Below are 16604 nucleotides of genomic sequence, written 5' to 3' on the forward strand. Positions count from 1 at the left end.
ATACTTTGCGGTTCTGGTGTAGTCTAATGTTAATTGATCTAAACGACAGCAATAAAATCCACCTGAATATCCACCCCGGCGGGCAATTTGGATACTTCAACCATAGACCGTGCAGGGCGATGCGGGAATGCAGAGTCATAAACAGAGGCAAATTCCGGCATCACGTTGACATCTTTAACGTACACCTGCCGGGAGATTAAGGAGTGAATACTAGGAATTAGGTGTTTAATACTCACCACTACTTTGACAACCCTGTCTAACCCAGTGCCCGATGCCTTTAAAATAGCTTCGGCATTCTTGATTATAACTTGAGTCTGCTCGGTCATTGAGCCTTTGATCAGGTTCCCCTGTGCGTCTGCGGGTATCTGTCCGGAGAGCCAGACTTGACCGGCCGCTTTGATCGCTTGAGACTGTGAGCTTGTTAGAGAATCTTTCTTCTTTCGTCATTGATTGTACATACATAATGGGCGAAAGCTAGAGATATTGTTAGTCATAGAATCTGAGGGTTTTCAGTCCAGAAACTTACGTGCATATGCCTCGTTCGTCTGCACGCTGGTTACTTTAGTATGCTTCGGCGCACTAGATATAGTTTGGATTCGAGCATAGCTTCGAGCCAGATTGTCCGACAGCAGTGGGGTGCTCCTGAGAGCAGCGCGAGCGTTTCGGCTGAACATGATTGAATATAAAGAAGCAACGTCGGCGTTGTGGTCAGGGTCGAGGTCGACTCCACTATCAAATCTTATCGTGAAAATGTCGGAGGCTGCACCCGACTTTTGTCGTTGTCTCAAAAAAATATCAAAAATAGTTTAAGACAAACATCACGGTGGAATTTGATTTTGTCAACACAGCAAATCCTTTATTTGATCCAATATGTCTCGTCTAAGAACAATTAGCCGATTTCTATCCAACCAGTATGTCAACCTTTGCTCGCAAACCAACCAAGATCTAACTTGAATCCAGGACTAAATATCCTACTCCCATCTCTGTATCTCGGGTTGGATCTCATTCATTGAACCAACTACGAAAGAGTTCTTCTGCAACAGCCGTGGCATCGGAGGCTGAAATTGCCGCAGCACAAAAAAACTACAAGGTCGTCCAAGACACAGGCAATTTTGACGAGATCCAAGCCAAACGCCCAGACTTTGATCATTCTAAGCCCATCACAGTCACAAAATCCCCAAATCCTAACTGGGAGTACGGGCAAGGAGTACCCGACAATGGGGCCAGTCTGGCCCAAAAACATCATGAAATCGACCCCTACGCCCCCGATCGCCCGATGATCAACAACTACCGCCTTCTTGTCTCGGGAATTGCGCCTCGACCAGTGGGATTCCTGAGTACCGTCAATACCAAGGGTGAAAAGAATCTCTCCCCATTTAGTTACTTCCAAGTCATCGACCACGATCCCCCAATGTTCATCGTGGGTTTCTCGTCTCGACCTGGTCGGGTCAAAGATACCTACCGTAACCTCCGAGAAACTGGAGAATGTGTGATCAACACAGTCTCGGAGAACATGATCGAGGCAGTAAATGCGAGCTCTATCGATGCTCCGTACGGAGTGTCAGAGTGGGATATCTCCGGTCTACATGAGGCGCCATCGAGTACTGTGAAGCCGTCCCGCGTTGCCGAGTCTGTGTTCAACATTGAGGGAAAGGTTATTGATATCAAGGAGTTCACGGATCATCAACAGCCTGGAATGAGTCTTGCTGCTACTGTTCTCATTAAGGCTACCCGGTTCTGGGTCAAAGAGGGCACTGTCAATGAGGATTATAGTCACATTGATTTGGAGAAGTTGCGGCCCATTGGTCAACTTGGTGGGATGTCGTATGGTCGTATTGAGTCGACTTTTGAATACCCGCGCAAAAGATGGAGTGACGAGGTGCCCAAGAGTGAGGTCTTGGCTAAGCTAGATGCTGCTAAGCCTGTTGGTAAATGAGAATTCTGTACATGAATAGAACATAGTGTGCCTGAGGTGCTATGGTCTGGCCTTGTTTCTCAGGTGTCCATATGACCAGCAGAGGATTGTGGATTGTACAGAATGATTCCCCGCATAATGAAACACAAGCAATGTACTATTTTAAACATGAAAGATTATCACAAGGTATTCAAGGCCAATCACACAATAGTGGAACTGATAATCCCCGAAAGTTTCGGCCAAGATTAAGGAAGATCACTCGAGAGCCTCCGATCTTCTATATAATTGTATACACGAACTGTTAATTAAAGGAAACAAAACATAAAAGTGAATGTAACCCCATATTTCAAGGAATTGAGATAAGCCACCCCCTTTTCAGCCCTCGGGACGAATCAAACGTCTTCAATTCTGTACGGAGAACTCCGCACATCAAACGGTCTTAAGAAGCGACACGGCGGCCAGAATATAGCTTGTTTTCTCGTTTGTACCGTTTGCTTTTGTTTTTTGTTCTCTGAGACATTCTGTTTATTCACTTCACTTATTTGGGGATTTCTTCCCACTCCCTTATATCCCTTCTCCGAGAACCCCTTCACTCCTTTTCTGGTTCTCACATACACTCTTTTTATTTTCTAAAAACTTGGAATTCATAAAATTCACCATGCTTCCCACACTCCTTTCCGTCTTCCGCCGGGACTGCAATGGCGACGAGACCATGTCCAGCTGCACAAAGCCCACCAGCTCCGCAGTAACCATCGGCATTCCCGCCGCGATAACAGGAGTGTATGTAACCTCCCTCACCCTTTTCCGACAATATTTGTACCAAACACCCAAATCATAGCCGAACTAACTATATCACAGTCTCCTCCTAGCTGCCATGGTTGTCCTGATAGTCCTCCGCCGGAAGCGCATAGCCAAAGAAAACCGTGAAGACCTGGAAGATCGTCAACGCAGTTCAGGCTTCTATGCCCGCTACGCGACACAGCGCTTCGGCACTGAGGGAGCACCACCACCATCGAATGGACGTCCATATGCTTCCGAGTCGCGACGTAGCTCCGGCGAATCGATCTATGATTTTAAGCAGGATCACGGCCCCTATCACCTTGCTCAATTCCCTAGTCACGAGCCACAGGTGCAAAAGCCCGTGGCTGCGAAGGTGGTTGTGTAGTGCGGGGTTTCATCTTTTCTTGTAAGTCTTGATATCAAAAAGGAAGTTGGTTTTCAGATGCTAACGTTCATTAGGTTCCTGCAGGTTGGGACGGTTGCTTCGGTTCGCGGGCGATCCCGAGGTCTTGCTCCTTCCAAGGTTATGCTGACGTATTTTATTTTCACTTTCAAGCGATCCATGGCCATCGTACAGTAGCGAACCCAGCGATTTTTTTTATTGTAGCCAAATGTCTCTTCAATTCTTTGACAAATTTTGGTATAAATAGTAAATAGTACAGTAGATTGTGAAATAAGGAGCTATACATTCATCTTGAGATCGTTTTCATAAATAATATATTGGGTCGTGCACGAGACACGACACCAATCACTCGACATTCACCATGATCTGATCATCCAGGACATGGGCACTGCACTCGGGGGATGCCTCAGCCATAGGTTGAACATGGAAATACCCCATCTGGAATAAGACATGCTGCCACTCGGGCCCTGCAGTGCCTTGCACTTTGTAGTAAGGCGTGTCTAGCGCAAACCACCTCTCTTTGCGCGTTGAGGCTTTGTCACCTCCTTCGAGGGCCGCACGGCTAGCACGTGTCGTGCGTGAACGCTTCTCGCCACGCCCGTGCTCCTGCGCCGTGAGCTCAAACAGCCTCTCGCGGTATTGGTGGAGGCGACCATCGAAGACCATGATAGCACGGATGTACGGGGCCAAGTCTTCCGTGATCGGGGCGATTCCATTCTCGAATGAGGGGGCGTGGCGGGCGGTTGGTGTGGGGTTTGAGTAGTTGGCACGCATGACAGGTTCAAATATGCGCTGAAATTGAGGGAGAGTGGATGGAGGGGTCTGCGGGGGCATTGCAGAGACGATGGCTTTGCTCAGGACTCGGTTCGCGTATAAAGATTCCAAGTCCTCGGCCGTGGGACGGAAAGTTCTGCTTATCAACGCATCAAAGGTGCTGCCGACATTTTCACTGAGTGATGAATACTCCGTTCGCAGCTCTGTATGCAGGAGCGGGTAATTGTCGAGATAGTTGGATCTATGGCCTTCTGGCGGCGGTGGGGTGGATATATCAACAGCATCCTGTTCAATTATCAGCTGGCGTTTCAGTAGACGTATCCATCACACTTACAGTTCTCGTGTCCGTGGACAGATTAGAGCAAAGGATGTCGAGAGAACTTCTCATGTCATAGTAATCCGCTTCCCGGCACAAGATGTCAAGTTGCGTTGTCTTGGAAATAGACTGAAGTTGAGCGGGGGGTAGAAGTTCAGCTTCACTCTTCCCGGCCATGTCTTCGGAATCCTGCAGGCCGAGACCCCACGATTGAAAGCTGTTGCGGATGATTTCCGTCTCTTCATCCAACGAGCCCTGGGTCAAAATTATATCACGATTGAACCAGCCCATATATCGCTCGTAGGTGTTGAGGCTCAGAACGCGAAGTCGGTCCCCATCATGATCTACGTTTGTCCCAGGTGGCCAACTAGGAAGCAGCCAATCCAAGCCCGCTTTCTCACTGCCAACACCCATCTGACACCAGAAGTTCAGATCCATCAATGACTTCCGAAGATCCATACCGGATCCTTGATAAAGTCTGGTGACGGCTTCTCTCTTTAACATGTGGCCCTCGTTGGCGGCAACCAAAAGCAAATAATCGACGCTGAAGTCGTGAGCAGGCTTCCGGTATCGTAGTATGGCATGAAGAGACATATCCTGGGTAGGAATTAAACTCTCGTTGTTGCAGGTGATGACGATCGGTCGTTTAGATTGGCTGATGAGAGTCAGGACACCAGTCCAAAATTGTCGATCTTCTTCAAAAAGGATATCAGCTTCTTCGAGCAGGATCAAAGACTGTTTTTGCTCCCGGGGGCGTTTGGGCGCAGTTTCGGGCTTAGGGCTAGGTTCGCCAAACTGGGAGACCGGCTTGCTAGGCTTTGAGGATGGACCTTTGAAAAAGCTCTTCAGCTTGTTTTGCTTCGCAAAATCCTTGTCGTTGTTTGTTGAATTCTCGGATTCGTTGAGGAGATGAACAAGGTGGTTTTGCGTCATGTCTCCGACTCGCTCCAACATATCTCGGGCACTTCGTCGGCTTCCAGCATTTATCTCAAAAACTTCAAAATCAAGCTCTTTTGCAATGGCATAGACAGAAGCAGTTTTGCCGGAGCCAGTCGGGCCGCTAAGAAGAATCGCGTTGGCCATTGGAGTCTTTTTTTCTATTCCATGTAACCCAGATGCTATGTCACCCGACCTGACGACTGTCCGTTGAGGTGTTGTGGTCACGCCGCCCGCTAACTCATCATCTGAGCCGGAGAGATTGTCCATCTCAGAGGCCTCTTCTTCGCTTGACACCACGAATCCATCGAGTTTGTCGGCTTTCTGGCGCTTTTTTGCCTTTTTCGATTTCATTTTTGCATGCTCCTTCGATGATTTTCCGGTGTCTACTGCTGTGATCTTGAGGTGCCGCAGCCAGTCTCGAAGCATCTGTGGTTCACGGCCAAGCTGAAGGACATCTTCAGCTGACTGAGGGGCGTACTTGTGCGTCCAAAGTTGCGGTTCATAAGTTGCACAGTCGAAAGCAGAAACTGACGTAAGTAGGGCTGATCTGAGTCTAGCAAGCGGTGGACTAGAAGAGTTCCAAGGGAATCGGCGGTTTGGTGAGGACCACGACATCTGTCTTTCCATTGCCGTATGCAAGACTTGTCTGCTGGCAACATGTCGCACGGGATGGCGAAGAATGGCGAGGGCATCATACTCCTGTTTGGGCAGGGCGGCGATTCTCCTTGCTTCGGCTGTTCCAGCTAGAAGGGCGTTTTCTTCGTCTCTAATTGAGATAGCTGCAACCTTCGATTTTTTTCGGTCCTGGGTAATATGCCAGACACGACCATTAACATCTGGGGGCGGGTGAGCGTCTCTGATATGCACAAGACCTTGCGGTGGCCAAAGGGGATCAAGCAGTTCGGGAAACTTAGAGACACGACGAGGGAAGCTAGTGAAAGAACTGCCCGAAGCTGATACTATCCGCTTCTTGTCCGGGGCCCCAGCTGTGGTTTGGCTTGAGGGCACGCTCGCGCTGGTATCTGGATTGTCCGATTGAGATCCATTCAAACTCGCAGGCCCGGGCTTCTGTGCTGATTTCTTGCTGAAAAACGGGTGTGTGGGCTTTCGGGGTTGGCTTTTCGTCTTGCGTGGCTGAACAGAGGGTATAGTGGCAGGGGGGTTTTGAACTACTCGGCCATCTAGGATATCATCGATCAATTTCCCGAGGTTCTTTTCTGTGGCAACACTATACTTGAACTTCACCACCTTGCTCTCAACCTTTCGCGGCCTCCCCCGCTTGCCTGTCGTTTTCTTTTTTGTCTCTCTAGGAGGACTAGAGGCAGGTGACGACAGGAACCCTCCCTTCGAATTCAGTTTCAGGGTCTTCTGTCTTACAGAGGTTCTTCCAGCTCGACCCTCTCCTTTCTCGTTCTCAGCAGGTGTCAATGGTTGGATTTCATCTGCAGGAACTTGGGTCTCCGCCAGCGGAGCCTCGGGGTGAGATATAGACAAATCGATTTCGGTCTCGGGGGGATGATCGGTCGACGAAGGCGCAGTTTTGGTCAGGTTATAGCCGAGCCATTCTGAGAGACCTGCACTCGAAGTAGTTGTGGGTTCGGTGGTTTGGGCTTTGTCCGTTCTGCGCCTCTTTCTCCGATCCTCATTTAGGTCTTCGTCAAGATGCTCGGAACTTTCATCATTTATTTTGGAGACATTTGGATCATGATTCTCCGGAGCGCGTGGCTCCTGCTCATGCCTAGAGCTTTGGCTGCTTATCGGTCGAGGCTCGTGTGCGTGGGTATTCACACCCGAGATTGGTTCATTTGAGGGTGTAGATTTGACCGAGACACCAAATTCTAGACATTGTAAGCTCAGATTCACCTGCGGCTATGGGACACATTCTGACCTTGTCGGAAGAAGGGATGTATGACTTGCTGTTCGTCGGATCCCATAGCCATCGGTAGGTTGGATATGACGCTCATGTGATGAACAATCAGTTGATCCCTGAGGAGAGATCAGGGAGCAAGCAGAGTCTCAGATATAGCATTGAAATGACAGATTATCGGTGGTAGGTGTGGCGCGATTGCATGAAGCAAAAGTCAAGTCGAGGTCGATCTCCATAGCTTCAAACACGTCCGACGCGCAAGGCCGGGGGCGCGTTAATTGCTTATGTCAGGCTGATTGCTTCACGGGCCAACGCTAGCCAGATATGGCCTAGGGGTGGATTACCGGCCCGATGTAATCCCGAAAATTTTTCAGATTTCCAAATTGGATGGGTCTGCATCAAAAAGATCACACGCTTTGAAGGGACCGGAAATCAAGCACTTTTTGATTCCTGGTATTCAGTTCGTCATGGATTTGCAGTCCCCATCTGTCCTGGCGCAATTGCCTCGCCCCCTTCACGCTTCTACTGGCAAAACCCGGATCGGCGATGTCTTCAGTCTCGCCGATGCGAAAAAACGCAAGCGCTATGAAGTCGCAGTCGCCGTAGATGGCGAAGCTGTGAACATTTACAATGTATTTTTTACTTCCCTGGTGTCTGCTCAGTTTCTGACTCTAATCTTCATCAGGTTCAAACACCCAAGCTCGTGACTTCCTACGCCGTCCCGCCGCAATCTACTTTCTCTTGCCGCCCATGCTCAGTTCGCAGAAAGTTGTCGAAAAAATCAACAGTCCGAAGACAGACTTATACTGCCGTCACTAAGCCAGAACATCAGATCAAGTGTTTTGTGGAGGAGATCGGCAGCAACGCCTCAAGTGCTCCGGTCATTTCTTCTTCGGCTACCACCGTGACCGACTCGACCAGCCCCACAACTTTTGTAGGCATTGTTCCCTCTAGTGCCGATGCCGAAGGAGAGACAGACCCCTTCGATATTCTGGCAGTTCACGAGGATGGTCGTGTGCGTAGGCTGTCGTCGGATCTGAAGACCCAGCGATGGAGTATTCAGCACAGTGAGATTGCCAAGGTTTGCTCTACTCACAATGTCCAATCCAGCTTCTTGGTTGAATTCGATGATGCGAAGAAGGCTTTGTTCAAAAGACGACAGGATTTGGCTTTGCTGGCGCTAGGCGATCTGACAACCTCGGGAATCAACGAGCCATCTATCTTGCTTCTGGTATCCCAACCGAAGAACACCGACCGAGTCTCCCTCAAGGACGTCATTGTACAGATGTTCTCAGTTCCCGCACATGCCAAATCAGAGTCACGATTGGACGAGAGTCAGCGTCTGCGCCATCTACAAACTTTCCACATCCCGGATGTGAGCGGTCTGGAAACTACCAATGGCAATGCTATGCAATGGAGCTTCCATTCTGGCTCGGCAGGGTTGAACCTTTCTTTTGAAAGGGGATTCATCAACGTTGATCTCTCTCAGTACTCTCCCTCTGTCACCTCACAATTCGTCCTTGATGATGAGGAATTCTCCTCGGTCATGCGCATTTCTCCACAATCCGTGATTGGGGCACAACAATCTCTTGTGGCGGTATATGATACTCAGTACAATTCTGTCCAGCGCAGCATTCCAGCCGGTGATCTTTTGTCAAGCACTGGGTCGACCCCAGAGACTCCCACAAACTTTATCAGCTACTTCGCCAAACTTGGGATTGCTGTCGCAACCAAGGGCAACACTCTTATTGCCTTCGACTTGAGCTCTCTCCCTAGTGTGCCCAGCTCTTCGCTGAAACGGACTAGAGATAGTCTACTCATCGATGCTATTGGCAGGGGTATTGGTTCATCTGGTGCACAGTGGGATATCGCATCGAAGAAGCACCGATCTGACAACATGGCCTCCCTTCGGCTTACATCACCGGAGCAGGTTGAGAAATGGACTCAGCTTACAAAGACTGTGGAGAAGGCAACCAAGACGAAGAGCGTCGATTTGTTCGATAATGCCGTTATGACATACTTCAGCACCTCCGATGTCTCGACAACACTCCCGGTCCGCGGGCAGTATGTCAACCCCGAAGCAACTCTTTTCTTGCTTTCCAAAATATTCACTGTGGAGGAATCTGCCACAAATGATACCATGTCGGCCTCCCCTTCGTCTCAACTCCGTGTTGCCATGTGGCCCCCGACTACTTGCGACTGGCTCATTCGCTTGGGGCATCTGTCACTCGACAACGTTGAGATTGCGCTCCGTCGTGCATGCAAGCCACGCATTTTGCAGCCATTCCCCACCGGATCGTTCATTCAGGCCCTCCTAGATTCAGATCCCTCATTGAAGCAGGTCAACCAAGTACTTGAGGGTCCCACGCTGATCTCCTCCGATGAGTTGGCCTACGCGCTGAAGGCCTTTTTGAACCAGGCACGTTCCCACTCTGGAACTCTCGAGGAGACAGCTCGTGCGATCACAAACGGTGATCTTGCCACTCCCACCCAGGAACTTTCAAAACAGCTGGGAGCTGAAACGGCAACCCTGAAGGATATCTTCTCGGGCCTGAACACCTCCCTCCAAAAGATTCACTCGCAGCCCGTATCAGATGTCGTCCATTCCCTCCGCTCCAATCTCTCGCGGACTGAGCTCATTTCTATGGTTCACCATCTCCGTCTTTCCCTCGCTACCGGAGGTTACACTTCTCGGTTCACTGAAAATCCCCCTACACCTATTACTCTTGATCAAATTACTCCCGCCCTTTCTCTCAATGTTATCATTGATCTCATCACTGCCTCTGTGGATGCCGTGGGTCCGTCCGGTTGGATCTCAGCCATCCCAGCAGCGGGTGACTTTGAGGACTCAGAGTCGGTCGCCGCCGCTGCTAGTCGCGAAATGGAATTGATTGCGGACATGAAGTCTGAAGTCTCCGCCGCGCTTGCAGGAGTCGAAGAAGCAACCCATCTCAAAGGTGTTTTGCGCGAATACCTCCGCTTTGCGGACCAAGTTGACACCCCCGCTACCACCTCCGAGGATGCCTTGGCCAAGATGGATGCCGAGACCTCGGGTCCATCCCATCTGGTCCGCTACGAGAAACTCAATGGCGCCGACTTGATGATCTTCACCCGTCCCGGTGAGGGAGAGGACGGCTACGATGGCGATGCTGGTGGCAAGATGCTGCCACTGTCACTCAAGGCTGCTTCCAATGACGTGTCCCGCACCAAGATCAAAAAGTCCACGGGTGAGGTCAAGAACCGCACTAGCCGTGAGATTGGTTACTTGCGCCGCAAGGCGGTTGGCAAGTACTCGTTCGAGAGACTGATTATTTAAGACTATTGATGTGCATTTCATATTTTATACTGTAACATTCATTATTGAGGGAGACAATATCCTAGGAGTTAGATACGAACAATACATATTTGGGTTCCCACGCAGTATTTCAATTATTCCTTTCTATTCAAAGAACTATCTTGCCCTTGCGTACGTTGTATATATATTTGAACCAACATTGGAATTTTTGAAAGGTCTAGTAGTCTAGTTGGCGATCAAGCCTTGCAGATATATATAAGTGGGACTAACACCGAAAATATTTTCTACTCGATCTACGCTAAAACACCTTGAATTCCCTCTAGATATTATGAAGCACCTGCCTTATATCAGCCTTAGAGATCTATCTCACTTGATTATTTCATTTTCTTTGAAAAAGCAACAAAATAGGACTAAGTGGGACTAAAAGGGACTCATAGTTTAGCTTGAATCTGGGGAGAGATATTTTAGACCTTTTTTCCTGAACAAAATAATAAACATTGGAATCTAGGGTGAAGTATATGATAGATCTTAAAAAAAAATCTATATATTAGTACATATTATACTATTATTATACTATTATTGTTATAGTCTTGATCTGGGCCGGGGGGAAAAAGGTAAACAAAAGATAATAAACAAGGGAGCCCTGGAGCTTACTATAGTGGAGATACACTGGACACCGCATCTCCGCACTGTTCCCACCGTTCTTCTTATTTTGTTCTTTTATTAGCTCTGATCTATGCCTTTTTATGTCGATGTTGATGTCAACTTGTTTTGTTTGACCCGGTACGCGTACCGGCATCACAAAAAATGAGCAACCAACCATGGCTTGACAGTCTGTCTGACGATTGGCCATCTCCAGCTTCGCCAATCAGTCCAGTACCTGTTTTACCTGCAGAATCGCCCAAGACCAGTCAGCAGGGAACTCCCAGTCGCATTCCTGTGCCTGCGCGGCGCTCCTTAGAACAACAATCACCGGGGAGCAACAAAAAAGACAAAGTTACCCGACCATGCCATTTCCATAGAAGAGAACCTCCGACTCCGAAAACTCCCCGAACACCCAAAACACGCAAACCACGATCGCCTTACCCGATTAATTCGACGAGTACCCCCAAGACCAACCCAAGGACCTACTCCAAGGGAAGTCCTAACGCCAGCCCCAAGCCCACCCCGGGGGCGGCACGCAGACAGCCCGCAATGGATACGCGCTCCCCTCTACGATCGGTGTCGAACGTCTCCAAAACATCCACGCAATCCGAATTCGACGGTACGGTTCAGATCAAAAAGGGCAAGGACATAAAGGAGGGTACACCAGAATGGCGCAGGAGACTAGTGCGCGGGGAAATCGCGGCTGGCGAGCAACGGGACCTGTTCGCGCCGATGGGACTTGAAAGCGTGTTCAAGCCGCCTACACCTGGTGCTGCAACGGGGCAACAAGACTCTGCCCCATTTATGAAACAGGATGATCTTCTGTGGGATTTCGCCGACACATCTTCGCGACAGGATAAAGACGAGCAGAACAGTCGCGACAATGACCCCGATCGCGTCGTGGATGAGGATGAAACGGACAATGGCGATCGATCACCGGAAGGAACCGTCAACCGTGCTCCTTGGGAGAATAATGAAAATCTGGACGTGGATTGGGACCAGGAAGGGTTCTCACAACAAGGTAATACACAGCTACGGACAGCTAGTGGGCTAGAGGACCTGCGCAACGAGGGAATCACACCCATAACCTTCTCCCGGAATAACACCGTTGATGGCAACGGGGCTTCAGAAGTCATCAAGTCCGCGCTGAAGCAGGTCACCAATAAGTTGGAAAGCCTGTCTGTCAAAAATGAAAGTCGTCCGGACTCCCCCGCAAGCGATAGCTTCCTCTTCTACAACAATAGTGAACCTCACGATGCTTCTCCACGAGATGACAGCTTGCTAGACGTGACCAGTCATTCTCTACCCCAAGATCTGTCTATGGGGACGGTGGACTTCAACAGTCGGCGAGGAAACCGCTCCTTCCCTCGGCGATTCTCCCCTTCGCCCTTTCCTTCGCACCGTTTGTCCCCCACAACCCTCGCCAACTCTAAAATCCGAAGTTCTCCCTTGTTCAACCCCCCTCAAACCGCGTCACCTGGTCTACCGCGTCCTTCCTCGTCTCATGTTCGGCCATCCACAGCTGGAGCAGAGAATGAGGCTAAGATGCCGTCATCAGGAAGTCCATTGAAGCTCTTCGGCAACCATGACACATTCACTAATAATAGACTTCTCCGACGCATGAGTCAATTTGAAGACAATTTTAGCGACACGTCAGAGGGAGAGGAGCCCCCTTCGCCTTCAGAAGAAGCGCGAAGAAAAGGGGAAAACCGCAGCTTCTTAAATGCGAGACATGAACCATTGCAGGAGATCTCACCTAGGCGAAATGAACGTGTTGGATCTCGTAATGCTGTACATCGAATTAGCCAATTCGGAGGTGGCGAGTTGGACAAATTTGATTTCTCAGACACCAGCCCCTACGAGCACAAATTGGTGTACGATGAGGCCGGAGGGTTTGGCTCTCGCCCGTCTTCGCGCAAACGATCATCAACTCGGCAGAAATATCTTCGTGGCCCCTCGCAGCAAGGGTTGTATCATTACAGCAGATCAGCAAGTTCAGGCTTCACCAGGAAACCATCTGCCTGGATGCGCCAGGATTTCTTTGATGATGTGCAGCATGAGACTCGTTCGAACAACAAGGAAAATATGGCCCCTGATATCAAACGAGTGCCTCGGGCCCCCGGCATGGACCCCACCCCCAAACGGCGCCGGACAATTATGAGAAACAACAGCGCCGAGCCCTATCACAATACCAATGGTGGTTCACCCCAGAAGTACGGTGACAGCATGTCACTGTTGCAACGAAGTCTTATGCAACATGGTGTACAGCTCGAAAATAGTGACTATCTTGCTCCGCCGGGCCTTTCTCAATCCAGGCAGCGACCTCGAACTCCCACACCAAGCCAAATAAGAACAGACGGGGAAAGCCATATTGCACCCCACAGGGATTTCTCCGAATCCAATTTCGAGAATAACGATTATTCTGATTCTTTTTCCCTGGATGGTGACGTTCCACTAGTGAAAATTACTGGGACCAGTGATACCTCACGAAAAGGATCTATCACCACTCAGGATTATTTAAATGAGGCCACAAAGATCATGGATCTCATTAGATCCAAAGGACGAGGTACGGCTGGATTGACAAGCGTACATGAGTCTGACGTGGAAAGTGAAGCCGACGACTTCAGCGACGACGAATCCACTCGGGAAGCCTTTTCTCGCCCTCCGAGTCGCGACGGTACGGATCTTCGCAAGTTGAGAGAGGTTAAGGAGTTGAATCCAATGATCTTGAGTCACCTGAAGAAATATCAGGAGCAAGATGACCCGAATGACCGCGAAATGTCCCTGCATGCTCGTCATGGCCAGGACGAAGGCCAAACCGAGCTCGGTGAATCGAGCTCACAGAATATCCGAATTCACGGACCGAGGAAACGAAAGACTAGTGGCATGACTGATGACACGGCTGAAAATATCGCCCAGGATTTGATGACCATCAACACACAAATGTCTGGCTTCAGTGTCACCTCCGTGCCCACAGGCTCTTCGCAAAGTTCCCAAGTCAAGGGTATGCTGGCTTCTGATCTTGTAGCCCACCTGATTCCAAACGAGGTCAATGGCTTTAAGTATGACCGCTCGAAGAATCAATGGGTGAAAGATGAAGCGGAAGAACCACAGGCGCCAATCTCCGAACCCCCCGAGGAAACTGATGATCCGTTCAGGGATATTCCAGATCTTAGTGTAGACGAGCTCCAGGAGATGATGCGAGTCCATGGCCTCAGTTCTCCCACAAAGAGCGACGCCCCAGCTGATCGAGAGCAAATTAAGACTGGCAATCCTTCGGCTGCGAGCAAAAGGAAAACTGATGTTCGACCACACACGAGGGACGGAGAACCATCCCTCGGTGCAAGTTCAGTCCAATCAAGATTCACTCGGTTCACGTCCAGTGTTCCTAACACTGGGACAAGATCTACATCATGGGGCACGGACGAGGCCGCAGAAAGGAGAATCTCCGAACAAGGAAAACATGAAGCTCAACGCGAGGAGCCGTTGTCTTCGAAGACCCCCCGATCTCAAGGAAAACAAGCTCATGTCGCGACAGTCAATCTCTCATCGCCCCCTGTTTCACGCCCCTCTTCTCGTGGCGAGCCTGATAACACCCAGTCCGACCTGAATGCGAACCACACCTACTACGGAACTGTGCCGGAGGAAGATACGGCCTCAGCAGACCGCGAAAATAGCCCAATACGGTCATCCGTTCCCCCCACGGGCCGTCAAACTTCAGTCGGTGGACAGCCATTCATTCGACGTCCCATCTCGAGGATTGAGGAGAGGAACGAGGAGACTGTTGATGACCAAAGCCTTGTCCGCAGGAATAACTCACTTCATGTTCAAGAAACGCCCGACAGAACTGGGCCAGAGAAATCTTTGATACCTCTACAGAGTGCCGGGCCCGACACAAGCTACAGCTTCCACCTCAGTCCACTTGCGGACTTTACCGTCAACCAAGGCGATAAACCCTTGAACCTTGAAATGAGCTATGTGGCTCAGCGTACAAACCCCTCCTCTTTGCGACAAGTGCATGGGACGTTCGCATTGGCAACTGAAGCTTTAATCAAGCATATTACTGACGTGGAACCATATGAGCCTTATTGGGAACATGTGCGCCGTCTTGACTTGCGCCAGAAGGGATTGATTACGCTGCATAAGCTGAACGAATTCTGCCCCCGGCTAGAGGAGTTGGATGTTTCTGATAACGACATTGGTCAATTGAGTGGTATTCCCTCAACCCTGAGAACCCTCAGAATCCCTAGAAACTGCCTCTCCAACCTGACTCCCTGGAGTCACATGATCAACTTGCAGTACTTGGACGTTTCAGGAAACGACATTGAGACGCTGGATGGCTTCGCAAGCTTGATTCATCTCAGGGAATTGAAGGCAAATGACAATCAGATCCGTAACATTGACGGGATTCTTGATCTGAATGGCCTGCTAAGCCTCAAGCTCAGCAACAACTCTATCGCTACAGTGGATTTTGCAGGGTCCGAGTTGACACGCCTTCGTGATCTTGACTTGAGCCACAACTGTCTGACATCTGTCCGGAATGTCGAATGGCTTCCGTCACTTGCCACTCTCGATGTCAGCGCCAACCAGATCAGCCGTTTTGACTCCTCTGCTTCCCTTATCAGTCTCCGCGCTCTGAAACTCTCTGAAAATAAGTTAGAGACTTTGGATACACGGGCTTTCCCTTCTGTGAGCCTTCTCTACCTCGATCAAAATCACCTTTCTACCGTCACTGGCCTTGAGGTTTGTCACAATCTCGAGGTACTATCTCTCAGAGAACAGACACCGTCCAAAGAAAAGGACCTTGAACACAGGCTGGATATTGATTTGGGACTTGTCAAGGACGTCCGCAAAGTCTTCTTGTCCTCGAACAAGCTTTCCCGCCAAAGTGTCTGCCCTTCTGCTCCGCTACTACGACTTCAACTTCTTGACCTAGCTGCGTGCACATTAAAAATTCTCCCGAATGATTTTGCTTTGAGTTTTCCGAATCTCAAGGTCCTAAATCTGAATTTCAATTCGGTTGATGATGTTGAGCCACTGGTTGGAATGAACTGTCTTGCCAGACTGATGATCGTCGGCAACCGTCTCTCAAGGATGAGAAGGGTCTGTCAAATTCTCAGTCGGCTAGGAAAAACCGGAAAAGGAACTGCATGCTCCTTACGCAAGCTTGATCTACGCGGGAATCCGTTGACTATTGGCTTTTATCCTCCGGCAGTGACTGGAAATGGTAATGCCGATCGCAGGAAACTGAAGCCCCAAGATCAAGTAGTCGTCCGACACCAAGAAACCCACCGGGATCTTTCTGATGCTCTTACTGAGCTCAGAAATGTTGACCAGATCTCCCACCGCGCCACCATGGGTGATGAACCACAGACAGATAGAGACATCGAAGTGAACGACCCATACACAGTTCCGCTGGCTGACCCGCAAGCGGATGTGAAGTACGTAAGGCATCTCGATCAAGCCACACGTCTACGCCGAAGAGTGTTAGAGCTCTTGCTCTACGCCGGGACAAGTGGCTCCCTCCACACTCTTGACGGACTAGACCTCCGGCCGTCACTGGGCGACGAGTCCTCGGACATGAACAAAGCATGGGACAGACTGGAGCATCTTGGTGTATTGCGGAGGAAGGCGATCCAAAACTAGGCTATATACTTTGTTATTCTTTTA

At 49.8% G+C, this 16604-nt stretch overlaps 6 protein-coding genes across 6 annotated transcripts; 4 read left to right on the forward strand and 2 right to left on the reverse strand.

Moving 5' to 3' along the window:
- Positions 1 to 38: 38 nt before the first annotated feature.
- Positions 39 to 674, reverse strand: N7447_010076 (RidA family protein; the record flags this gene model as incomplete). The annotated part of the gene is made up of 4 exons (XM_057234338.1): positions 39 to 185; positions 237 to 410; positions 461 to 474; positions 527 to 674. 4 exons carry the CDS (start codon positions 672 to 674, stop codon positions 39 to 41), a joined length of 483 nt encoding a protein of 160 aa, XP_057081622.1.
- Positions 675 to 870: 196 nt separating this feature from the next.
- N7447_010077 (flavin reductase family protein) lies at positions 871 to 1936 on the forward strand (the record flags this gene model as incomplete). The annotated part of the gene is made up of 2 exons (XM_057234339.1): positions 871 to 911; positions 961 to 1936. The coding sequence occupies 2 exons, from the start codon at positions 871 to 873 to the stop codon at positions 1934 to 1936; spliced, it is 1017 nt and encodes a 338-aa protein (XP_057081623.1).
- A 637-nt stretch (positions 1937 to 2573) lies between these two features.
- Positions 2574 to 3080, forward strand: N7447_010078 (uncharacterized protein; the record flags this gene model as incomplete). Its single annotated transcript, XM_057234340.1, has 2 exons — positions 2574 to 2695; positions 2774 to 3080. 2 exons carry the CDS (start codon positions 2574 to 2576, stop codon positions 3078 to 3080), a joined length of 429 nt encoding a protein of 142 aa, XP_057081624.1.
- Positions 3081 to 3443: 363 nt separating this feature from the next.
- N7447_010079 (uncharacterized protein) lies at positions 3444 to 7091 on the reverse strand (the record flags this gene model as incomplete). The annotated part of the gene is made up of 3 exons (XM_057234341.1): positions 3444 to 4157; positions 4207 to 6965; positions 7016 to 7091. The coding sequence occupies 3 exons, from the start codon at positions 7089 to 7091 to the stop codon at positions 3444 to 3446; spliced, it is 3549 nt and encodes a 1182-aa protein (XP_057081625.1).
- A 370-nt stretch (positions 7092 to 7461) lies between these two features.
- On the forward strand, positions 7462 to 10310 carry N7447_010080 (uncharacterized protein; the record flags this gene model as incomplete). Its single annotated transcript, XM_057234342.1, has 2 exons — positions 7462 to 7626; positions 7680 to 10310. The coding sequence occupies 2 exons, from the start codon at positions 7462 to 7464 to the stop codon at positions 10308 to 10310; spliced, it is 2796 nt and encodes a 931-aa protein (XP_057081626.1).
- Positions 10311 to 11096: 786 nt separating this feature from the next.
- Positions 11097 to 16580, forward strand: N7447_010081 (uncharacterized protein; the record flags this gene model as incomplete). The annotated part of the gene is made up of 1 exon (XM_057234343.1): positions 11097 to 16580. The coding sequence occupies one exon, from the start codon at positions 11097 to 11099 to the stop codon at positions 16578 to 16580; it is 5484 nt and encodes a 1827-aa protein (XP_057081627.1).
- Positions 16581 to 16604: the final 24 nt, after the last annotated feature.

This window comes from Penicillium robsamsonii, assembly GCF_028829455.1.
Source record: "Penicillium robsamsonii strain IBT 29466 chromosome Unknown utg000006l_segment0_segment0, whole genome shotgun sequence".
Taxonomy (NCBI): Eukaryota; Fungi; Ascomycota; class Eurotiomycetes; order Eurotiales; family Aspergillaceae; genus Penicillium; species Penicillium robsamsonii.